The sequence below is a fragment of the Carassius carassius genome, chromosome 35, assembly GCF_963082965.1.
Source record: "Carassius carassius chromosome 35, fCarCar2.1, whole genome shotgun sequence".
In the NCBI taxonomy this organism is placed as follows: Eukaryota; Metazoa; Chordata; class Actinopteri; order Cypriniformes; family Cyprinidae; genus Carassius; species Carassius carassius.
In genome coordinates this window covers 17,548,042-17,573,656 of record NC_081789.1, presented here as the reverse complement: position 1 = coordinate 17,573,656, position 25,615 = coordinate 17,548,042, and the positions used below count along the sequence as shown (strand labels likewise).

Here is a 25,615-nt window from a genome sequence, read left to right as displayed (position 1 = left end):
CAAGGCTGCTTTTATTTAATAGAAATTTATAAAGTAATACTGTGAAATATAAATGTAATAACTATATATATATAAATATATATAGTACAGACCAAAAGTTTGGACACACCTTCTCATTCAAAGAGTTTTCTTTATTTTCATGACTATGAAAATTGTAGTATATATATAATATACATATATATATAATAATAATTTATTATCAATGTTGAAACCTTGATACAAAATGTTTTCAGAATTATTTGATGAATGATAATTATGCTCAACAATGCTGCAATTTATTTAATCAGAAAGGTAATACTATGAAATATAATTATAATTTAGAATATATATATATATTTATATATATATATATATATATATTAATAAAAAGTTAAAAAGAACATAATTTATTGTAAATAGAAATCTTTTGTAAAATTATAAAATTCTTCAGTCACTTTTGATTGATTGAATGTGTCCTTACTACGTAAAATTATTCATTTCTTCAAAAAAAGTCTCATTCATCCTAAACTTTGAACAGTAGATATTTTAAACCTGTATACATTTGTGTTTGCTTTCATATATAATTATTTACTTTGACATGCAAAGAAATGTTTAGCTTTTTTTTAAATGCACCTCTCCATCACAGGCAGCAGTGTATGTTGGGCCCTTGATAAATAAATTCCAATAATGTACTGTGCAAGACACATCTTACCCCACTCTCCCCATATAGTTGCAAATACCATTTGGTAAAAGAGTAATGAACTTAGAGTGCTTTAGTAGTACAAATAATTATTAAAAAACATGTACAGAACAAATCCATGATATCACTACCTCTTTTTCTGTCTTGCATTACTTGCTGGTGATTGTCTGTAGTATTTGTCCCTGAAAGGTGTGCAAATTCAGACAGATCTGCGGTTGAAATACCATCAATAGCTACAATGTTAGTTTACAAATGAGGTAAAGACAAAGTATGTCTGTTAAATACATTCACAATGCTACTATTAAATCTGAGACAATGCTAGTTTTTGGATACTCTAAAACCCAAAGAACCCTATTTTAAGAATGTAAACATAAAGTAGCATCTGGTTTTAGTAGTGTACCCACATAAGCTGATCTGGAGCTGTTTTCCTGGATCTCCAAACACATGAAATGGGATTAAAGGAGCTGTCCTACAGTAAATCCTTCACTTTACCCTATTTTAAAGAGGTTAAAAGAGTTGAGAAGCAATTAAGTTTATAAAAATGAGAACAATAAATGGACAAAGAAATTTGAATCCATCATCAAAATTGCATTTCAAGTTTAGAACGCTGAGCAGTGTGTTTGCACACACTTATTTCCTTTTGCCTGTAGTGAGTCGTCTCTTCGTTATGGCCTCCAGTCTTTTCCTTTCCGCCTCCTCTGCTTTCTTTCGCTCTTCTTTCAGTTCTTTGTATCTCCACTTCGGGATCTGGAGGAACTGCTCTTCTATACAGCTGCTTTTCCGTCTCACTTTCTCCGGCACGTAGGTTGACGTAGGTGCCTTGGTAATCCTCAGCTTGGGCACCACCATCCCTGGCCTAACGCTGCTCCTCCTCAGCAGGTGTAAGGGGAGCAGACTGGCCCTGCGGATGCCCGGTGGGGAAGAGGAGGAGCCGTCTGATTGGGCCTGAGGTTGCAGGCTCGCACGACGATCTTTCGATTTGGCCACCAGCTGGACGCGGGAGTTCTGGAAGAGACGTTTGTAGTTCTCGAGGCGCTCGGGTCCCATACTTTTCAGCTGCTCGATGCGTTGTTTTTTTAGTATCTCCTGAACAGAGTACCGGCGTTTTCCCACACAGGGCGGGCTGCCGGGACACACCGTTCGACATGCCGTTGCGATAAACGGGCTCCCCAGGGATGTTGTCATGCGCACCATGTGATCCAGGACCCCGTCTTCCGAAGCCTCGCTGACGTTACTGATGTCAAAGAAGTCACGTAGTGTCTCTGAAATTTTCTGAATGCAGCCTTTCGGCGCCTGAGCTTTGGCCACCAGTGCAGGCAGAAGGGGCCACTCAGACCGATAGATGTCGCAGAACTGATCCGCGCACGGCTGCTGCATCAGCCGCGTCATAGCGGACACAGTGTCATAGCGGCTTGTAAAGATGGCCCACTCTCGCGCAGTGAACTTCCGCCCATTGTCTCTGGCATCGATGTCAGCTCCTGATCAAGAAAGCAAATGTGATTGTGTGATTGGAGTTAGAATGAGTTCTTGCCATAATTAATTGAACTTGTGAAAGGTGCTCGCATCCTCCTAGAACTCATAACTAACTAGAAATCTGCCCTGACTTGTGCCACCTGACCACTGTTGAGTCATGTGGAAACATTCAAAATAATGGGAACGTTAGCAGTAAAATGTAGTTTCTGTTTATTATTCTGTTTAATAATCCCTATTATTGACTATAATTAAGTTGACAATAACAAAATAATTAACTTTGGAAGAATCATTATTCCATACAATAAACACACCAAAAAAAAAAGTGGTAAATATGACTTATTCACTACTTTCTTGCACTATATGTCTTTTTAATTTATATGGTATTTAATTCGTTATTCACAGATTTTCAATGGATAAATAATAATGATCATATATTTTGAATAAATATTAATATGTAATAAAATATAAATATTATTTGTATGAAAAATGTTATACATACCATGGAGCTTCATGTTTTAGAATGAAGCTGAGACACATTACTTTTTTGCTGCTTTATTTTAGCATTTTAGAAAGAAAAAAAATGTATTTATAATAATAAACTATTTTTTATATTAAAAAACACATTATTTGATTGGCACATTTTATATATAAAACTTAGCTTCACAGGTCAGAATATAAAACTTTAGAAATAAATAGAATGTCAAAAAAATATTATTAATAATAAATATTTTTATAAGTATTGCTCGTATGGCACACATCATTCTTAAAATGCAGCTTCACAGGTCAGAATATAAAATCTATTTAGTAAAAAATAAAGTATAGCAAAAATTAAAGAATAAAATATTCAAAAGACACAGTAACAAGAGCCAAAAATTAAAATAAAATAAATTTTTAATATATTTGTATTAAGTCCAAATGTATAGCAAGAGCTAAATTTTTTCTTCAGACAAAAATAACAGCATAGGGATTCAGAATGGTATAAGAGTAAATAAATAAAGACAACTTTTTGGGGGGTTAACGTTCCCTTTAAACTCAGTTAGTAAATCTATGGTATGATTATGTTTGCATTTTATCCTTGTCTTGTAGCTAATCATATAACAGCTGCTTTATTTTGTAGTGTTTCTTGGCACGTCTGTCAGTCTATCGCACAGTGATCTGAGGCTGGAGTACCTGCCAGCATCAGGGCTCTGACACATTCCACTCGACCCTGTATAGCAGCTTTCATCAGAGCGGTGAAACCATGGCAGTTCCTCTTCTCGATGTCAAGCCCGGGAAAGTAGTTGAGAAGGTAGTTAGTGATTGTGATGTGACCTGCAATTGTTGAGGAGAATTATGGAAATGCAGTCAGCAGTTGAATATGTAACAACATTTCTGGGGCCCTCAACGGTTCGTTTCTAGTAGTATTCGGAAGTTTTCACACTCATCCATTTACTTGGAATGTTGAGACACTGGTTACTTCGACTTTATAGTAATCTAAATGTAAATATGTGCAGGTAGTGATTTGGATTGAGGCTGTTTGATCGCTCTTACCCGCCTGAGAAGCGGTGGTGAGGGCTGTATTGCCTTCATTGTCCTGCCAGTTCACATCCAGGTGAGGACACTGGGAGAGAGCAACCACCACATCCACGAACCCTTGGTAGCATGCCACTATTAGTCCAGTCTGCAAAGTCAACACACACACAAGGCATTACTGTCAAGAAGTTTCCACCCTGGCCAGGAACATTTAGTGGAACTAGCAGTTGGTAAATCTGAGGAAAATGGCTGGGTATTGATACAGATTTCGCCATTCAATCTCCATTTTAATTTGGAAATATATATGGTACTGTAAGCTGTAAACTATACAGCTATAATACAATATTACATGTAAAATATTACATGCGATAAAACTGAGCTATGTGAAAATTTGAGTAGAAAGCAAATCGATTCACAATTCATATGTTTTCGTTTCTGTTAGTCTGCATCTTTATATCAAACATATTTAGCTCGGTTTAAATACAAATGAAGACGTGTTGGGGTAATCTGTGGCCTAGTTGATTCTTAAAATAGAAAGGATTAGCCTTGTGAGCCTTTGAATGAAAGAGGAGTTACAGGATTTGTCCTCCAGTTCAGCTTTGACAATAAAGACAAAATACAGCATATAAGAACAGAACTGATTACTTTGCATATCATATTTGTGGATGTGAAATGCAAAATTTTACCTTAACGCTGTACGATATTACGCACTAATGAAAAAAAATAAAGTAGTATTATGTTTACTTTGAACATTAGATTACTTATTGTGTATCACTAGAAGTTTTAAGACAGTTTTAGGGTGAACACTAATATATGACAAACTGGTGAAACAAACCCTGAAACAAGCTGGCCTCAAAAAAGTGTGACAGGAGCAAGCTGACCTGGATTTGATAATATCCTGTCAGTCTGGCTGTGAAGTACTGGAGTCCCAGAAAACAGGTCAGTGGGTAACATCCATCCACAGATGTTCCATCAATGACTTGATATTACATCAACGCCAGGCTCAAAGTGATCCTGACGCATTCATCAGCTGGAAAGCCCTATCTGCACAGCAGTGTGTAAATGAAATGCCTTGAATCTGCCAGAGAGTTGTCAGTTAAGCTGGCGGAATTGACTTCCCTGCTAGGCCCGGTGTTGTAGTTTAGCCCAGATTCATGATACCAACAAAAGCAAGAATACAGATTTGCAAGAACACGTATACTGAACTCCTATAGCAATAGTAATTCCATGGTTAACAGGATGTTAAGGGTCATGAGTGTGTATGTATACATAATGCATAATACAGATGAGCTTGAAAATGCAGATGTTATGCATCCTGTTATGATATTAACAGTTCACTCAAGAGGCCTTTAAACCAACAGCACTAAGATCTTTACCTGATGCTTTGTAATTTAAGACTAGTAATATAATGTCATTGAGTATTATGACATTAAAGACAATACATCTTATACAGTGATAAATCCTTTTCCACAAATTTGTTATGTGGGATGTTTTACTGTGGTATCACTCTGCTTCTGTGTTTGGAGCTTTTCAGTGATGTAATGCTGTAAATAAGAACATTAATCAGTTTTAACTATTTGCCTTTATGTGAATTTGCTTAAGTATAACAACAAAACACAGTGAAAACAGTAAAATTCTGAAATATTATTACAATTTAAAATCATTTTTATATTTGAAAATATATGTATTTCTTTGATGGCAAATGTGTTTTTTTTTTTTGTTGTTGTTTTGCAGTCAGTCTTCAGTGTCACATGATCCTGAAGACATTATTCTAATATTCTGATTTGGTTCCCAAATAATTATTTTGGTTCAGTTAATAATAATGGTTCTTATTATTACTGTAATTATTATCTATGTTGACAAAATATTATTTGCTACATGATTATTACATTTTTGTGATGCTTTGACGAATAGAATGTTTAATGAACAGCATTTATTTGAAATTGCAATATTTTGTAACATTATATAAATTGCTTTACTCTCACTTTTGATCAACTGTATCCTTGCTGAAGTATTAATTTCTTTAAGAAAAAAAACTTTCTTACCTCAGACTCTAAAAATGGTGTATCACAGTTTCCACAAAATATTCATGTTTTTAACACAGATTATAATAAGCAGTGTTTTAGCACCAAATCAGAATATTAGAATGGTTTCTGAAAGAGTAATGGCTGGAATAAATTACATTTTAAAATAGGCATTTATTTAAAATTGTAATAACATGTCACAATATTTTGTTTTTTACTGTTACTGTATTTATTTGTCAAGTCATTTGACCCAGGAAGTGATGTAATGCTCACTGACTAATGACCTTATTTAAAGCATTACACATTACATGCTGGAACTATTAGTGGGGAAGTCCTGTGCCTGTTGCTCTGAACTGTCCTGTAGAAGAGATAGGAGATGAGCCTGTGTGAAGTGAAGCTCTTGTCTCATCCCACTACAGCTCTGTCTGTTAGGCTACCAGCAATGGATAGCCATGCCATCATATCAGCTTCTCTTTATAGAGTGTATTGATTTTATATTTTTAAACACATTCTCTTGAATCTAGGCTTTTAAGTTGTAATGTGACACATTCTGGACTGTCGAGGCCTCAAGCTCTGGGAGGTGATGTCATTTGGGGACTCATTTTTGTGAGGATTGACCAGGTTTGGGCTAGAAAGAGAAAAGGCAAGAGGTTTGTTCTTGTGACTGTGCAACTCCATTATTAAACCCTCAAGGCCTGCAAATTATCTGTGCATTACTCGTGCACACTTTGCACAATGTGTTTTGCATTTAGCTTTTCTATTATGTAATTATCCCACAACACATGCCTTAGAGGTCACAGCAGACTGCCAGAATCAACCCTCAAACTTCACGTGTTTGATGTTAATGTAAAATTGATTGTCTAACTGACTTTCTGACATTTGAAGATATTTTGTTAGTGAAACGTTATAACTCTACCACATTCACACCACAATAAGACAAGAAGTGTTGGGTTTTCTTCATATCTTGTTCATAATTAATTAAGCTCCCATCCTTAACAACCATGAAACCACGTCTTGTTCTTTACGAAAGTCTATAACACAATTAATATCATTTCCAGTAGGCCTACGATTTATTTGTAACATTTCTTCTCATTTGACTCCAAATGCTTTAACTACTAGCTTACTCATCAACTAATTACAAGTTGATTTGGACATGTTCAAGCTAGACGGTTCTCGGTTAAGTAAGCAGTAAACCCAAGAATTAAAATTTGCATCCTTAGGCCATATAAAATGTGACTTTTTTTTCTTCAGTAGAATAATAAAGAAGTTTTTTAGCTGTAACCTGATGCTTGGTGATTCATAAAGTGAAACTCAATGGCTACCGTCACTTTGAGACTCAAAAAAGCATATCATGCAAATAAAAAAAAAAGTGACTCCTGGCGATATTGAGGTCTATCAGACAATATATTATTTATTGGATTATTACCTGTAGTTCCTAGCCTCAGTCAAACGGTCCAGAGTGATGTCCAGTTCATGAGCAAAACATTTTATTTTCAAAACAGTTATTTTTAGTGAACTGGATTAATCAGTTCACCAAATCAAACTAAACCTTATGAAACCGGGAAGTCGTGGCTTATTGGTTAGAGAGTTTGACTCCTAACCCTAGGGTTGTGGGTTTGAATCTCGGGCCGGCAATAACATGACTCAGGTGCCCTTGAGCAAGGCATCGAACCCCCAACTGCTCCACGGGCGCTGCAGAATAAATGACTGCCCACTACTCTGGGTGTGTGTTCACAGCTGTGTGTGTGTGTGTGCACTTTGGATGGGTTAAATTCAGAGCACGAATTCTGAGTATGGGTCACCATACTTGGCTGAATGTCACGTCATGTCACTAAAAAAAAGAAAGAAAAAGAAACAGTTTGCAGCCTCAGCAACACAGGTCTACAAGTTACTCAATCAAAGCTCACTTTTGGACACGACACTTCATTGAAATGAAGTCCAAAAGAACCAGTTCCCGGAAAAGAATCAGACATTTACCTAAGGCTTTGGATTACAGGCTAATAAGGTTATAAATAACGTTCAGTTTCTTGCACATACCAGTCGATTCGCTTCAGAAGACCTCAATATAGCATCAGTAGCCACGGGTATTAATTTTGTGTTGCCTGATTTGCTCTTTTTTTTTTTTTTCAACTATCAAAGTACCAGGGTACCGACGAAACAAGCTACTTAACAGATTGTGCTTATAAAAATATGTTTGCATTGTTTTAATGGTAAGTTTGGGGTAAGGGTAGTAACCATGGACGGGTAGGTTTAGGGTAGGGGTAGGTATTGACAAATGAATAAGATGCCGGTGTAGCCATTGACTTACATTTTATAAATCACCAAGGACAATGGTTTCAGCTAAAAATCTACATTACTGTTCTACTTAAGCAATCCTGAAATTGAGCAAATTACCAGCAATTTTTTTGTTTTTGGTTGAACTATCCCTTTTTCCTGGATTGCGAGTCGTACAAACTCGAGAAGATCTATCTCTGACCGCCTCGCACACTCCTGATTCCATTTAATTCGTAAACGAATCGTTCAGAGTAAGACCCGTTTTATTCAATTGTTTAAATGAAAAGATCCGACTCATAAAACGATTCGTTACATTGTCACACACTTCTCCTTTATGTAGGCCTAATGTAAAGTGTGACCAAATTTAATTATGCATTTAATTTGTGATCTACTTCAATTTCTGATATACTTACTCTATTGTTTTTGTCCGTCTCCTGTACATCCTCCTCCGTGACTCCTTGTCTAATCATGAGTTTCACTATGAGCGCGTTGTTGTTGCCACACGCCTGAAAGAAGGACAGCGGAGCGGGACTCTCCGGGGAAGGGGTTCTCTCCGAGTCAGCGAAGTCATCGCCCGGTGGATAAAACGAGTCATCTGAGGCGATGCTCCTGGTATCCGGCAGGTCCGAGAAGTCATCCAACTCCTCGAAGTCCTCGTCCAACTCGACCGAGCAGAGATATTCATCATAATCGTTATCGCCAGAGCGATCAGGTGATTCCTCCACGATAGTGGGGCAGATCTGGGCGCTTTTAGCATGTTTAAGTGGTTTAGCTTTTCCTGGAGATGATCCTCCGCCATCCCTGCTGTCCGTTATCAGAACCATTTAACCACAATAAGATAAAATCCTCAAGTCATGCGGATCAAACACCTCCTGGTCTCCTTCGGCTGCATTTAGCTTCGTTAAAATCATAAATACCAAACAAGCAAAAATGCTATTTTAAAAAGCGATTAATCTCCAAACTGATGTTCAAATCTTCTTTTAAGTATCCGCGACTTCATTTTCCACTCTCATATAAAAAGCAAGTGCAGTGGGTGTCCATGTAACAAAAACTTACCGTAGTTTTATCAGCTCATTTGAATAATTTATGTCTCTGTAACGCCACTGTCAGTGTTCCTCGGCAGCACTCGGCGACGGTCAGAAGCGCATGTGGAAATTTGCAGAAAATAAGTATTTGCAGTTCCATGTAATGTGAAACAGTCTTCTGAATGTCGCAATTTGTTTCCTGAGAAACTTTTCAGATTTTGTGATTTTCCAAACAAACAGCACTGAGGGTGGAAGCGCTGGACATTCCCCGCAAAAGAACAGAAATAGACGAGTTCGCTTCAAAACTCTGCCTCCATAATCCGATTAGATGCTCTCTCTCTCTCTCTCTCTCTCTCTCTCTCTCTCTCTCTCTCTCTCTCTCTCTCTCTCTCTCTCTCTCACACACACACACACACACGCACACTACTTTTTCTTCCTCCCTCCCTTATTTTTGCATATGGGTCAATGACAGTGGGTCTTCTCCCCTAAACTACAGTAATAAAAATACACTATAGGCTTACTAATATTTAAAATTACATTAAACACTTTTCTCTCGTGAAAAGTGAATTTATTTTATTATATTGATACCTGTGTAGGTCAAAATGGTCACTTATTATAAAATTTAAAAGAGTGAGCGAAATAAAAAACATTGCCTTTTATAAGATATATATTAAGTGAATATTAAATATATAAATATTGTCTAAAAATTAATTTATTGAATAAATTCTTTGGATCATATGGACAACTGAACACAAAGTAACTGAAGCTTGTTATTTCTGGAAAGTACAACGTTTTGTTTGCAATCCTCGTGGGTTTTTTCTCAGCTCAGTGACTGTGGCTGTGTTAGGGGATGTCCCTGTGTGACAGTACCAGAGTAATTAACTAACTTTCCGACACTTGTGGGTCTTTTTTTTTAGACTACACATATAACAAAACCTTGGATGGTTTCTATCATCTCAGCTTTCAAATGATGTCATTCACCTTTCAATTCTGAAAGCAAGTACAGCACTTTCAAATTCAGATTGGCACCTAATTTAGGGAAGTTACACCATACACACAAACGCCTCCAAGTCACACATCACAGCTAATGTGTGTGCTCTATTACAAGCTCAAGCTTTTTCCACAATCCTAACACTTCCATTTCCTTGGAGTTCTAAGATAAGTGCCATAATTGCTGTGTCTAATTAGTGAGTCGTTTAGCCCCGAACAGCTGGTAGCTTGGGCTCCATCCACTTCACTTGCAGCTGTGATCTTATCAGTCAAACATACGTACAGCGCAGCAGTCAACACAGCTTTGTATGCTTGCATTCGACCGTTACACATCTTTTATAGAGGAAGTACTGTTGTTTTTAAAAACAAGTAGCCTGTGCTGCCAAAGTGAGTCATTATCAAACTGCCAGATCCTGACTATCATTTTGCATGAGAGTGACACAATGGTGTTTCTGCAGAACTTCACTCTCTATTGTATCCTGCATACTCTCTGCAAAGCTACTGTACTACACTATAGCCCTGCAATAATAAGCCTAATATTTAGAATATGAATCGCTTTTAGAATTGACAGCATTTTTAACATAATACTGATTATCACAAAAAAGAAAAAAAGAATTTTCACTTTTCCCTCTTTTTAAAAAGAAATAAATAAATATATCTGGGTTACAGTGAGGCACTTACAATGGAGGTGAATGAGGCCAGTGCATAAACAAAATACTGTTTCATTATTATAGCCACAAGATATGAACAATATACCAGCAGGGAAATCACTTGCTAATATTTTCTGTATAAGGTTAAATCAACTTTACAACTTTGTACAACAACACCATAAATCATATACCCCCAAAATGGTTGTAAAAAAGGGCTTTGCAGCAAATAGAACTGAAGATTGTATGTGCTTTTATAAATGATATAATTATTATTAATTATTTCTGCTTTTAAATCCTCCAAAAATGACTATACTCACTTGAATTTGAAATGCATACTGCTGCAGGTTTGTGAGAATCGGCCTCATTAGGAGTGAATTGTAAGTGAGAGATCGAAAAGGGAAACGACTTTCATCTTTATTAGAAATGATAGATGCCATGCTGCTCCTTGGCTACTTTGGCTTAGACAATTACATTAGCTCAGCACTCTGGCCTGCTTAGGTTAATAAATCCTCACGAGCCGATCAAGAAGAGAGAACTTCATGCTGAATAAAGTTCATCTGGTGTCTTCTTTAAATCATCCAAAAGCACCTGAATAGATCCTTGACTGGCAAGCTTTGATATTACCTGTCCCGGTCTGTATCAAACAACAAATCAGATTCTAATAAAACAGTTTTAGATTATGCTTGCTGAAAATATTTTTTCATAAAGACGTGAACATTCAGAAAGGGCTGTTAATTTAAAATGACCTTGCTGACTGATGGGTAATCAGTTCATTTCAGACAAAATGTTGAGAATAGCCTTCATTAACAGGTCTGTGAAGGTTACTCCTTTTGGTTCCAAATTGGTACACAACCTCTTTCCATCCACAAAAAGGCAATTAATCAAACTACTGTTGCCTGTTGCATTGCCACTGCTTCTCTGAAACACAAGACAAATGTGTGGTACAATGCAAGGACAAAAATGTGATCTGGTTCATGTCATCGTTTCCAATATAAAAATAATATGTGTGAGTGTTAGAAGTACATACAGAATACGATTTCTTTCAAACAGAAAACCACGATGGTAAGTGAGGTAATATGATTTTGAAAAACCCCAACCTATAGTATCAATGGAACTTCTGTAATCGCAATCAGAACTGAAAGTTCATTAGGCTCACATAAGCACCTAATATTCCATAAGCCTTGTTTGGTCTTTCACTTTCACAACATTATTCCAGGCAGCCTAGATTTGAGATTCAAGGATTTATTGGGTTTATTGGGTTAAATAATCAAATCATATCACAATATAAGTATGAAGAGGGCAAACACAATAACAAGTAACAAGGATCAATAGTTTTGAAGCATGTTGAGATATCACCACCTGAGGACTATTTGTACTGGATTTTACTCAGCACTGTGGAGGCTTGTAAAATTTGAAGGTTGCACCATTCCTCCTTGGCATTCTCTGAGAGCAGGAAAAACAAAGTTTCCAATTAAACGTCTACAAATTTCATTTGCAATGTTTTTTTGTTTTTTTTATCATGGCAGGAGATTGCTTATTAATTGTTTATTGACATCCTCTTTTCAATTATCTTTTGCTTTAATTTGCTTTAGGCTTGTCATTGTTTGTCTAAAACACATGCTGGGGACATTACATTATTCTTGCTTCCGTGTCTGTAATATTGACTCACTAACATGCTTCCCAAACATTGTGTATTCACAGGAATGGACTGCTTTTGTGTCAAGAGATCCTGTTTCTAGGAGCACTAATTGACATTAAAGTGTGTATGACATTTTAATCAAGAACAGTAAATGTGACAAGAATCAACTTACAAGAATTCATCTGAATTGGAGTTTAGTTTCTTATTGTTTTATCACACTGAATATCTGAGCTTCTTCATGTACACAGAAGCAAACATTTACTTTGCTTCTATGTTAGTTGTGAGTTAAAAAGGGCACCCTGTGGTGAGGTTGGGTTGGTTTAGCGGTATCAGTGGCTGGTACACACATGCAAAGCAGCAGAAAAAAGACTTATCTGTTTTCCTGTCGTTACATAGACATTGGTTTTTTTAGACTTAACTTGCACAGTGCAACCAAAAATGAAAATTCCATCATCAGTTACTCACGTCATTACAAACCTGTATGGCTTTCTTTGTTCTGTGGAACACAAAAGATGATATTTTGAAAAATGTTTATATCAATACAATTAAAGGGATAGTTCACCCAAAAATTAAAATTTTATGTTTATCTGCTTACCCCCAGGGCATCCAAGAGGTGACTTTGTTTCTTCAGTAGAACACAAACAGAGATTTTTAACACAAACCATTGCAGTCTGTCAGACTTATAATGGAGGTGGGAATCACGGCTTAAGTATTTATATAATTTTTTACCTCTGATTCACGCAATGTGCAAACTGTTCAAACTCTCCCAAGCGCGTCCTCCTGAGCAAGTTCTCAAGCAGCCTGAGGCCTCTTCTTCTTCATCTTGGTTAATGTTGGAGCGCAGACTTATAAATGCATCACCACCATCTATATCTCAAGTGGACCATTGACACTGTCTTCAAACTAAAATTGGGAGTGTCAATGGTTCACTTGAGAGATAGATGGCAGTAATGCACTTATTCCCATTCACGTCCATTATAAGACTGAAAGACTGCAACGGTTTGTGAAAAAAAAAAATCTCTGTTCGTGTTCTACTGAAGAAACAAAGTCACCAATGTAGCATCTGCTTAGGATCATGTACGATTGTTTGTGCTTTATGTCTTAGAAATTCCTTTTAGCCTTTTTACATCTGCATATAAATTACAGAATCTGGCCCAAAAGTCTAAAGTTATATGGGTGTTAAATGTTCCCCTGTAGTGTAGTTTAATAAACATCCATATGTATTCACACTTGGTTGTCTGTGTTTGCTGCTCACAGGACAAGGTCACTTTAACGTTCCGGTTTTGTTACATGCTCTGGGAGCAGTGATTTAGTAGTAAGATAATTTTTTTTTGGCCAGAGAAATTATTTTAGTTAGGGTCAATAGATGATCAACACTGTCCATCATGTGGACGAGCAAATCATTTTATTGTACTATTAATGCTATAATGCTACAAGTGATTCCTGAATATGAATATGATTAATAATGTTCATCTCACTTTGAGCTAATTTGCTACACTTACATCATGGATGCCCTGCATGGGGGTAAGCAGATAAACATCTTTAATTTTCTACTATCCCATTAAAGCATCTGTTGACTCTCATAGTTTGGACAAAAAAACAGACTTTTGTGTGTGTGTGTGTGTGTGTGTGTGTGTGTGTGTGTGTGTGTGTGTGTGTGTGTGTGTGTGTGTGTGTGTGACAAGTTTATATATCCTGGTGGGGACTTAAACCTGAATACACACAGAACCATGGGGACTCATGTCATGGTGGGGACCTAAACTGAGGTAAATGTCCATTTTGTCCATTTTTAGTTCATAATTTTAATAAATTACAAAAGTCTCAATTGGTCTTTTTCATTTCAGCCTTTAAAAGTGCTGACAACCTATGAAGAAACGTTAACTATCCTTCCAAGCAGAACTGGTACAAAGCACCTTCTGATGTACTGTCTGAATGGCAATTAAATAGACTAAAAGAATATTTGTACTAAAAAATGTTAACAGTTACAAAGAGGTTGATTTATAACATGTCATGAAGTCATACAGCAGCAATACCATTTGAATAATCTGGAACAGCCAAATATATAACAATACTGTAGGCTTTTGAACAGTATAATTATGAAGATTAATTGCTGGTCATGATAATATGATTCATGCAACGTTTGTTCATACATTCTTTGTTAATAAGTCTTAATAGTAAAATAGAGTGTCGGGCTTTTGAATTGAGTTAAAAATGTCTTAAACATGGGATGAAATCTTTTTCGTTTTTTATGCAACTGATAAAGACACTTGCTGTTGGTATGCTGGTAAGGGTAAAATGTAATAAAACCACCCACAGGACAAAAATTCTTACAAATGCAATGATAATTTCAGGTATTGTTTCTGCAGTTGTAGATTTTTGTCTTGTATTAGGCAATTGGAAAACTACATAATCTTATTTCATTATGTGATGTTTTAAGACGTATGTATTATGTACCCTTTCAATCATTTCAATCATAGTTTTGATAATAGAAACAGGTTTTTTCAGTTGTAAGAAAGAAACAACAGAAGGCTGTGTAATTTCACAGGAGTAAATTCTAACAAAAATGACCTGAAGGTGCCTCAAGCAACAAATGTCAAAGCAATTAATTGTATTCCTTATCACTTGTCCTCTTAAAAGACCTCTTTGGCAACAAACGTAAAACAGAAAAGAAACTGTCACCCTCAAAAATGTGTCTAATTCATTCACTAAAGCCTCTTATTGGCATTTTCTCTTAAACTACCTATTGTCAGAATGACATATTTTCATGGGCACCTTTGATCATACCTTTTTGCTTTTGTTTTTGCTTCTTGTTTTCCATTAACCATTGAAGTAATAGTATTAAAATAATAGTATTTTAACTGAATGCATTTGTGTATGTGTGTACTTGATTATGCTACATTGTGGGGACCAGCCCTTAAAAATGATTACAAATAGTAAATGATGTTTATCTGAAAGTGTGCAAACAGGTTTTCTGTAAGGGGTAGAGGACAGAAAATATTGTTTGGTCAGTATAAATGTAATAGATAATATGAAAAGTCCCCACAATTCACAGAAATAAACGTGTGTGTGTGTGTGTGTGTGTGTGTGTGTGTGTGTGTGTGTGTGTGTGTGTGTGTGTGTGTGTGTGTGTGTGTGTGTGTGTGTGTGTGTGTGTGTTTACTCATCCTTACTGCTCTAAACTATGCAAGAAGCTGTTGATCTGTTCTTTAGGAATTTCTCCATCCAGATGGGTCAAGTATGTGCAGAGACTGAAATGTGTCGAAAGGAATCTGGGCTGCACCACCCTCAGGGTCCTCTGTGAGTATTTCACAAGCATGTTTCAAAGCACTTGTGATGGTCTGTGGGAACAGTACAGTAGACATCATTTCAAAACATACACTTTTTTGACATTGTTTAGCAAACTTTGAATGAACTGAACATCACTGTCTGTATCGTTTTTTGTAAATCTTTAGTTCATGTCCAACTCCTTAAAAATCTGAAACCATTTAAGAATCCAACACTGCCCTCTAGAGCCCGTTAGTAGAATTACATTTACAACATCTCAAATAAAGCCAGTAGCATATGATATCATGAAAAAAAAAAAAGTTCTCCCAAAAATGATTTTCTACTGAAAATCTGAAAATGTACTCACCCTCAGGCCTTCCAAGATGTTGATGGGTTAGATTTTTTTGTTAGAACAGATTTGGGTCAATTTAGAATTACATTACTTAGTCAGCAATTGATCCCGAAGATTACTTGTGGATTATTGTAATGCTTTTATCAGCTATTTGAACTCTCATTCTGACGGCACCCATTCACTGTAGCGGATTTCATTCATTCATTCTCTAGATTTCATTCAGTGAAGAAACAAACTCTTCTACATCTTGGATGACTAAATTTCCAAAGTTTGGATTAACCGTTTCTTTAATGTATCATTACGTATACAGTTACATATTTCTAGCCACTCACCCCAACCAAAGTGCTGCATCATAAAGCAAAAAAACTGCATCCAATTGAGATTTTCACTGAAGATGCTAAGAGTAAGGATTGTGTCGAGCTGTTCCATAGGCAAGCACAGGCCTTTCCACTTCTGAAGAAGCTCTCCTTTTGTAATGATTTCTTTAGGTGCAAACTAAACTTTATCAATATTCATAAATATATCTGTTGTATTGTGTATAAAACATACCAAAGAAATGCAGTGGATCACACCTGTTGATGAAGGCTCTTTAGAAGGCCTGGTGTAAGTCCTGTGTCTGTTTTCTGAGTTGCTACTGGCATTTCCAGCTTCTCTTTGACTGGTAGGTGCATTCTGATAATCCGATGCATTATCATAGTATACTTGTTTAAAAAAGCTAAACTTATTTAGTTGCCCATTGCAGAACATCATCTGGCTGTGCAGATGATGACTTTACTAAATAAAATGTAATTAAAACAGACAAAAGAACCTACCCTTTTATGATTATTTTAAATGCTTGTAATTGTTCCTTCTAATAATTCGTTGTAATAATTCCTTCTTCATAAATGGCTTATTAGCCTATAAACGTATAGTGTACGTTTATATATATATATATATAGTTTATATAGTAAAGTAGGTATATTATTTTGTCATCTTATAAGACAGCAGTGACTTTCTTCTCTGTGTTTTTCATAGCAACGGTTGTTTGTAAGCATCACCAAGAAACCAAAGAGATCCAAGATCTGATTGGCCAATGCCAGCAAATAGGGCGTTAACTAAAGCACGTGTGGTCATGCTTTTAAGTCGCTTGTTCGTTGTTGTTGTTGTTGTTGTTGTTTTTTTTTTTTAAACCAAAGTGCACGGTCCGGATTTTATATATATATATTTATATATATATATATATATATATATATATATATATATATATATATATATATATATATATATATATATAAATATATATATATATATATATATATATATATATATATATATATATATATATATATATATATATATATATACGGTATTTGGGTTTGCAAGTGCTTGGCTCCTTATGCAATGATGGGCTAATCTGATGCTTTTTCTTCGCAAGATGTAGCTGTATAAAAATATTATTTTCAAAAGTCTATCCCCGATTAATTAATGTTTAATTATTTAATATTTTCATAAACAATCACTTATTTTCGTAGTTTTGTTTTAGCTGAGTTGCTATGCTTTCTCTTGTGATATCTGGCAATGTATAAACACCATAGACTAAAATATAATTTAAAAAAAATGCATAAACAGCACTTCCATTCACGTCTAAATTTGATTAAAATCAACGTTTTTCGTTTAGTATATTTGCAACATCGTCTAGAAACATAGCAAACAGTTGAGCAAGGGTTGATGAGAAAATTTCATGATGCTCGTATGAACATTCATGAGCACAAGACTGTCAGGTTTCTGTCACTTCAGTCTAGAGTTATTTATGATTTTGTGACACTCTCATCATGTCCTGTTGGTGAGTGCGGTAGCATTATTTGTGAGAACACCTGCTTCGGTTTCGTGTCAGGGTTCAGACACTCATGCTCCATGTTCTGTCTTGTTGTGGGAGCATTCGGTCTTGAGTTTGCTCAATCTTTATTCTCTTCTGTCCACGTGTAATGTGTTGTTTTGTGTAGCACAAGTTTGTGTTAGGCTGCATGCTTTACTGTTGTTGTTTGTTTTTATTGCAATAATAAACAACAAAGATTACAGTACATACAAAACAAACAGTAATGTGTGCATGACTGTTGTTTTGTGGTGTTGCAAGCGGCTCATGTTTTGGGCTTCATGCTGTCATGTCATATTGTGTCTTGTGCTGTGTAGCACGCAGCTTGTGTTTTTCATTGGCTGCATGCTTTCTTGTTGTGATGTCTTGTGTTAACACGCGGTTTATGAGTATTCTCATTTGCTGTGTGTTGCTGTCTTGTTTTGTTCAAGCACATGGCTTTTGTCTTTGTTTCCTGTGTGCCATGAGCTCTCATGTCAATTGTCTTGAACCCACCCATCTCGTTACCTGATTATTGGTTAATTTACCCCACCTGTGTTTCCCTCATTACCCTTCTCATTTGGTCTCTATTTATTCTCCTTGTGTTGGCAGTACTGTGCAACTTTGTTGTTATGTGTTCCTGTGTTGTGTTGGCCAGTCTGTTCTCCCTCTACAGGATAGTTTTTGTTTATTTCCATTAATAAAGCTGTTATTTTCCTGCATTGAGTCCTCATGCCATCTTTTACCCACAACCCTGTCAAAGACTTGGACTTCTGAGAAAGTACATGTTTACAGCCTATGCAAAGTGAAAAAAATGCTGTTTGCTCTGGGTAGATGTGTTCAACTGTGGGTTAATTTTCTTCGCTTAACTACATACCTGCAGTCTTGGAAAACAATAGACATTCGAAGTATTTGGCATGTATCGTCTGTGTGGGACAAAGTCCTCCAATATTCGAGACATTGTGATACATACATCTGAACCATTTAATGACCATTACCTTTGAGAATCTCACTATACACATTGGAGAAAGGGTCAGGCTTGATTTGCCACTTTTATATAAAAAAAAAATCATCCTGCACTGTGGAGGACTCTGCTTCGAGAATAATGGGCTTTTCTCATGGCTTTGATGTGACAATTCTCTCCACTCATGTAAGGAATTGGTTCACCGGTGCTTACAGGCCTCCGTTCGACCACTTCATGATGGTGAAGCGGGATGGACACAGATGGCTCTGTGTTGTAGGGTTCGTATTCGAATTCCAGCTGCCTCTCTCTCTTGAGACAGACAGTCCACAAGTTCAGAGCCATGGAGTGTATCGGCTCAGATCTCAGGGAAACTTCATTTTCATGGAAGTGAAATCTGAGACCAGACTATCAGGGCTTGGAGAAGAATGTTGGACCAAACTGTGCAAATTTACCCTGGCGCCACGTGAATGATTTCAGAGCCATGTGTGATTACCATCAGAGTTCTCTAGCTTGATTTTCTTCTGCAAGTCTCTCTGTTCACTCTTACTTCCAACTGAAAGAATCATAATCATGGGTCACAGGCTGATTATAACTGTTTGTCCTCAGTGGATGGACGACAAGCTACAAAACCCACAAGAGATCTTTCAGATGAAGAACTCGTGTTCATTCTCCACTCACTCTAAAAAGATGATGAGATTGTACCACCACCATTTACTTATTAAGGGGTTATTTGCTGGGTCTCTTTTTTCTTTTTAAGATGGTCTGTTGATCTGTAACCATTTATTGATCTATGTAGAAGATTCAGATGTTATAAAAGTTGTTCTTTGAAGTGCCTTTCCCAATTAGTAAAACTGATTTTAAGTACATTTATCTTTAACCACCAGACAAAATGTATTCTCTAATAAATTCTTCTAATAAATTAGTAACATTTTTAAATAAAATTTTGTTGATGAGTATTTATTAGCCTTATATTTAGAATGTGCTTTTATTTTTATTTTATACTATTTTGTTAGTTTTAGTAATTTAATGTTCTTTTGTCATTTACATTTTTATATTTTGCCTTAATTTTTTATTTCAGCTTTAGTTTTGGTAACAGTGAAAATTAAAGGAATTTTAATACTTGGCCTACATTTATAGCCTATAGTTAGCTGTCAAAGCAACATTTTTTATCTTGTACGTTTTTCATCTATAATGTTTCAGATCAGCTTTATTTAAATGACCGAAAACGATGTTTAATAGTTTTAGCTTTAGAATCACAACATTAGCTATTCATATGAATAATGTTGTGATCGTAAAACTAAAACTATTACATTGTTATAAAGATATATAAAAATTAACATCTGATTTTAATAGCCTACGGACAGGTAATAATGTTTAGAACAACAACTAAAAGAATGTAACATTGTTTATTTATAATTTATTATTTACAAAAACGTTTCGAACTATTTACACGTCGCGGAGAAGTTTGTCCTCACAGAGTTGCCGTAGCAGAGAAAAAAATGTCATATCTTGGGAAAATAGCAAAGGTAAAGTATATATTTTATCTCATTACAGGAATTCGAACTTTGCGAGTACGGTTGTATTTGTATGTGTAACTAAATTAGATAATTATGCATAAAATGAAAGCTTAGATTTGGTTCAGTAAAGCGTTTATTTTGAGGATGCGCTAACGTTTCCTCTCAGCGCAGAGGGGCAGCACTGATGTAGCTAAGCTAACTGGAGCTTATTGACCTTATAGTGATTTTGTATTTTTACATTTAAACTAAATTTATAAATGTCTTAACGTTAAATAGTTTTTATTTTGTCGCATGATTCTATAATATATTCCTTGTATTAACGTTATATTATGTCCGGAATTCTAGAAAATCATCTTCTGAGAGTGTGCCTCATCCTGAATCATGTGAAACAGATTTTCTAGTTACTTACAACTCATATGCTTTGTTTTTTGCTTCCTGGTAATATTGATTGTTAATTTAAGTTTTTCAGTACTTGTACGTAATATGTGAATACATAATTTGCTTTGTTTCTAAGGTTATTTATTATGTCTTGTGTTATGTTTGTTTTCTCTGCCCTGTCTTTTTGAGGTGGTGCTGCCCATGGCAGGGCCCGGGGCCCTTGGCCTGATGTCTTCCACTGTTTTTGCAGCAAGCAAAGCCAAAGAAAATACCACCACCCTGATGACGGATGAGGTACTTCCTGTGCACTGTGTTTTGGGATGGTGTGGGGTAGAATGAGGAGGTCACTGACATGATGTTGACATGATGTTTTACAACACCCCTGTATTTTTCAGCTTTCTCTGTATGACACTCCTGAGTCCCAGCTGAGGTACGAGGAGCCCGAGGTCGGTCATGTTGAGCAGGCTGTATCATCTCTGAGGAAGACAGTGGAGCCTTATGTTTCATGGTGCCAGGTCTGCTACTGACACTATACTGACAGTGCATAGTGAAGTGATTCAATAAGAAAGCTTGAGTTTTAGAGATGCAGAGTTTAGTTAATACAGTGTACTTAACACAGACACATAAGAGGATGTACGTAATACATGCATATCTTCTCCAAATTTTATACATTATACATGAACATAATTTTTGGTTTATATTTTTCATGATTTATTTATGATTCTTGTCCCTCTGCAGGATAAGACACAGTTTGCCATGGAGAAAGTACAGGCAAGTTACGGTTTTCATTTTAGCAACTTCACAATTATGCTCATAATTTATGACTGTGATACAGAATTAATCTGTGTAATATCTCCCATACCTTAATGTTTCTCTCTTTCAATCATAGTCTTACTACAAAACCGTTGAGCCTGGTGTGAATACCACTCAAAGTATTGTAAAAGGTATGGACACAAACACATATCTCGATATTTGATTCCACAGACCCCCAAATATGATCACACTCATGAGAAAGACTTCTAATAATAATGTATAAAGACCCAATTTATAATGTCAGGAATAAATATTAAATAATAATTTCATTAAGTTTATAAGTGTTTGTAGTCATTATTACTTTTGTTTAAATTTGTTTATATTAATCAGATTCATATTATTGATTTTTATGATCGTTTTAATCTGTTTCATAAATTATTGTATTCATTTATTTACTTAGAAATTTCTTCTTTTTTTCATAATCTACTTTTGCATTGCATTTCTTTTCTTTTTTTTCAGACATGTATGCGTTTTTGAACGACCCTCCATCTGAGTTCTTCCCCAGTGTGGGTGTTATAGGATTCTCTGGAATTCTTGGACTTTATTTAGCAAAAGGTAGGATTCTTACTCCATTATTATTGATTCAATTTTGATCATAATTTCTTTGACCTCTTAAGATTTGTCTTATTTAAGAACCGTTTCTTGTTCTCTCTGTTGACAGGCAGCAGAATCAAAAGGCTGATGTTCCCCACTGGGCTGATGGTTCTGAGCACTTCCATGTTCTACCCACAGCATGCGGCCTCTGTTGCCAGGGCAAGTTTACAGTTGTCTCTGTTTAGATGGACAGCGTCTGTTGTTGTTTCTCAGCAGGCCGTCCAGTACAGACAGCAGTAACTGAAGTTTTGAATAATGTAATGTCAACTACTGTACTTGTGTCCTCCTGGGATATTAACAGCGCTTGTCTGGAGGAAATGCAATCTGTGAATTGTATGTTCAGATAGTCAGTGTTCCTTCCTCTTTTTTTCCTGTCTGGCTGTCCATAAATGCTAAACTACAAAGAGGAGGGATATTTTGAGAATTTTTCCATGGATAAACTCAGTTAAATAAAGTGAATAATACACTACTCCCTGCCTCACAGGAAAAGCACTGAAAATTATATGAAGCCTAATGAGCATGTTTTACTGTCACAGATTTTACAAAATTCAAATATCAGACATTAGTCCACTGATGATGGAAAATATGAATTTACTGTTTTATTTTCAACAGACCACAAAACACTACATATTTTCCTGGGGTTCAGAAGGGCGAGTTGTTTTGGAGGAACTGTTGAGAGGGAAAACATCATCCAAGCACAAAGTGAGGAGAAATACGATACTTGGCAGTGTTGTACTAGTATTTTTCCTCTTCTAAGACAGAGTTCATACTGTGCTAATGTCATGAGCAGATTCATCCGAATGTCTTAAATGAAACAAAAACATAAAGTACCGTTCAAAATTTGTGATCGGTACGATTTTTTTCAATGTTTTTGAAATAATCTTATGCACATCAAAGCTGCGTTCATCTCATTGAAAATTCAGTAAAATGGTAATATTGTGAAATAATTTAAAATAACTTTTAGATTTTTATGTATTCAAAGAAATTATTTCTTCATGTGATGGAAAATCTGAATTTTCACCAGCCATAGCTCCAGTCTTCAGTGGCACATTTTCCTTCAGAAATCAGTATATGTCGATTTGCTGTTCAAGGAAAATTTCTTAAGATCAACGTTAAAAACAGTTGTGTTGTGCTTAATAATGCAAGTAGTTCACAGTCAAGATTGTGCGATGATTTTGATGTTGCATATATTTAACATTAAGATCATTCTAGAATTTGTAGAATAAACACCCTTGCTTCTCTGTAACCTTCTACCTTTTTCTTTTCAGGTTGAAAAGACACAGAAAACAGACAGCCAGATATCAAGTTGAGACAAAGGAGTAAGTTTTACGAGGAGTTCCTGCTTTGCACCTGGATTCTGTTCTCTTATCAATGTACTGATCAGTTTAGAGGTATTTGCTATATTATTGTTGGTTATGTTTACTGGAATGCATATTTGACTGTGTTTTCTGTGCACTATATAATTTACTTTTGTACATAAATGCAGCAGTAGCCATTTGGACCAACCCAGAAAAAAAAAAGAGCTACACACCTGACTTGACACTGCACAATTTCAAACTTGCATTAAGTTTTTATAATCTTCACAAACTTATGATTTCACAAACCACATTGATAAGAGTCTGCTTTTTTAACCTTTTACCACTTTGACTAGGAGGAAAGCTTGAAGGTGTTAACTTACGCAAAAAAATAATTATACAACATCACTTTTTCTTTTCTTTGTTTAGACTTTTAATGCATTAAATTGGATACAAATAAAAGACTATTGATAAGCTAATCTAACATACAAATTTCAGAATATGATTCAAATATAAGAATGAATACAAGCACTACTGTAACTTCATCTCAGAGTAAATTGCTCTATATTAATATGATGGATACCCACAGAGTATTTAAAAGTATTTTGTGTAAGCATTAAAGTATTACTTAAACTGAGAAATGGCTGTGAGCCATCCCTAGTTCCTCTTTGAACACTGGAACATCGGGCCAGCTCACTCTTCGGCAGACAATTTCAGGAGATTCTCCTTATCGATCCTGAAAAGTCGCCAGCCCTCCTGCAGCGAGAGGTCGGAAGCCCCACGTCGCTTGTAAAAGTCGATGGATGCCTTGTTGGACTCAGCCACGATGAAATGCATGCTGCTGCACCGATTCTTCACCGCTGTCTGCAGGTGGAAGCAGAACAGTCTATGGTTGCGTTTCGACGTGTAATGGATAAAATCATTTAACAATGACGTAAAAGACTTCCATTTCTGTGGTCTATTTTGAGTTTGAAACTACTTGATTATAATTTTCATTTTGCGTCAGCAGTAACATGGTTTTGTATCCATTTTTGTCTTTAGTGATGCAAACTGTATTTGCAACAAATGTAAACAGGATGACTTACATCACTGAGGGTTTTCAAGATTTCCGACCCAATTCCAAAACCTGTGAAGCATGTAATGGTCAATGGAATTTAGGATGCACCTAGTTTCATAAAAGACACCTTAATAACACACCCTTACCTCTGTACTCATTCATTACATAAAAATCTTCAAGGTAAAGCAATTTGCCAATCCAAGGGTCATAGGTGAAGTAGTACATGGCAAATCCAATCACAGAATAACCTGTAAGTGAACACTGGTGTCTTACACAATTGCATTACATGCTTGTGCATGAAAGTAAGAATATTAAAAGTAAATAATAATAAAAACTTATGATAAAACGTTTAACATCACATGTTGTTTCTATTGGTCTACCTATAAACAGTCTATTGCGCTATTCAACAGGTTGAAGTTCACTAAAGATAATCTTTGTCTTGACATTTACCCTCGACTTTCTGATGCTCGGCTGGTACGTCTGCGACCACACAGTGGTAAAACGGGTGGTTTCCAAATCCGTCTTCGAGCAGATCTAAATACAGCATTTTTAGTCACTCCTAGCCAACTACTGAGCAAACTTAACATTTGATGAATAATGTGATCTCACCTTTCTCAGTTAGTTTAACTTGGTCTTCCATATCTTCATACTTGGCGAGTTCCTGTAGAAGGTGGAAAGAAAAGATGCGGTTTGAACTTGAACTTGTTAGAACGCCAAGTTCTGTAGACGATGGGCCTAGGGCTTGTTTTCATGCAGGGTCATATTTATATACTCCATCAATACCATAAAACAATTTAACATTAATATAAAGATCATAATAGGTATGACATTAACTTTTAATATAAGAACATGGAGCAGTTCACCAATAAATGCATTTTAATGCATATTTATAAACTTTTTAAAAAAGTTTCGACCGCATATTTTGCTATCCAAAATGTAATGTACTTAACATGCAATTAAACCAGTGTGAAATCTACCTTTATGAGTCGCAATATGTCAGGCACGTCTCGGGGTTCCGCTTTACGCAAATTAAAATTGGCCATTTTCTTCTTTTACTCTTTTTCCCTTTTCTCACTAGTCCTCTATATGTGAAGTGAAGCAAAAGGTGTTTCTTCATTCGCTTCCCAGAGTATTACCCTCCGCTGTCAAGTTTGGGTTTCTCCTGGATGGGACTCGCATGCAGCAGCTGACCCGGCTGTGTTCACCTGGCTTTAGTAAATGTCCTTTGTTTGTCAACTAGGGCATATATGTGCCGGTGGGGGAGGGGTTTGGTTACCATTAGAA

The 25,615-nt window shown here is 36.0% G+C and overlaps 4 protein-coding genes and 1 pseudogene across 6 annotated transcripts; 2 read left to right on the top strand and 3 right to left on the bottom strand.

The window, feature by feature from the left end:
- Nucleotides 1-534: 534 nt before the first annotated feature.
- ankrd33ba (ankyrin repeat domain 33ba) lies at nucleotides 535-9,325 on the bottom strand. Its single transcript, XM_059524699.1, has 4 exons — nucleotides 8,376-9,325; nucleotides 3,683-3,812; nucleotides 3,323-3,463; nucleotides 535-2,157 (listed from the first exon to the last, which is right to left on the bottom strand). The coding sequence occupies exons 1-4, from the start codon at nucleotides 8,784-8,786 to the stop codon at nucleotides 1,310-1,312; spliced, it is 1,530 nt and encodes a 509-aa protein (XP_059380682.1). The 5' UTR covers nucleotides 8,787-9,325; the 3' UTR covers nucleotides 535-1,309.
- Nucleotides 9,326-10,972: 1,647 nt separating this feature from the next.
- ropn1l (rhophilin associated tail protein 1-like) lies at nucleotides 10,973-16,553 on the bottom strand. The gene is given in 7 exon segments (XM_059524047.1): nucleotides 10,973-11,261; nucleotides 11,374-12,070; nucleotides 15,437-15,508; nucleotides 15,510-15,604; nucleotides 16,215-16,247; nucleotides 16,249-16,377; nucleotides 16,455-16,553. Coding segments are annotated over 6 exon segments (489 nt in total). The 3' UTR covers nucleotides 10,973-11,261; nucleotides 11,374-12,009.
- apoob (apolipoprotein O, b) lies at nucleotides 15,477-23,499 on the top strand. Of its 2 annotated transcripts, none has more exons than XM_059524704.1 (9): nucleotides 15,477-15,563; nucleotides 20,762-20,866; nucleotides 20,968-21,087; nucleotides 21,311-21,343; nucleotides 21,462-21,516; nucleotides 21,845-21,940; nucleotides 22,047-22,138; nucleotides 22,592-22,681; nucleotides 23,248-23,499. In XM_059524704.1, exons 2-9 carry the CDS (start codon nucleotides 20,774-20,776, stop codon nucleotides 23,287-23,289), a joined length of 621 nt encoding a protein of 206 aa, XP_059380687.1. In that variant the 5' UTR covers nucleotides 15,477-15,563; nucleotides 20,762-20,773; the 3' UTR covers nucleotides 23,290-23,499. The 2 variants fall into 2 exon arrangements, with proteins under 2 accessions (XP_059380687.1, XP_059380686.1); XM_059524703.1 differs by lacking the exon at nucleotides 15,477-15,563 and adding an exon at nucleotides 20,096-20,203.
- Nucleotides 18,686-19,433, top strand: LOC132115633 (arylamine N-acetyltransferase, pineal gland isozyme NAT-3-like; annotated as a pseudogene).
- Nucleotides 23,500-23,683: 184 nt separating the features above from the next.
- On the bottom strand, nucleotides 23,684-25,584 carry sat1b (spermidine/spermine N1-acetyltransferase 1b). Of its 2 annotated transcripts, XM_059524706.1 has the most exons (6): nucleotides 25,309-25,580; nucleotides 24,941-24,992; nucleotides 24,782-24,865; nucleotides 24,478-24,579; nucleotides 24,360-24,400; nucleotides 23,684-24,138 (listed from the first exon to the last, which is right to left on the bottom strand). In XM_059524706.1, the coding sequence occupies exons 1-6, from the start codon at nucleotides 25,372-25,374 to the stop codon at nucleotides 23,968-23,970; spliced, it is 516 nt and encodes a 171-aa protein (XP_059380689.1). In that variant the 5' UTR covers nucleotides 25,375-25,580; the 3' UTR covers nucleotides 23,684-23,967. The 2 variants fall into 2 exon arrangements, with proteins under 2 accessions (XP_059380689.1, XP_059380690.1); XM_059524707.1 differs by lacking the exon at nucleotides 24,478-24,579 and having other exon boundaries at nucleotides 25,309-25,584.
- Nucleotides 25,585-25,615: the final 31 nt, after the last annotated feature.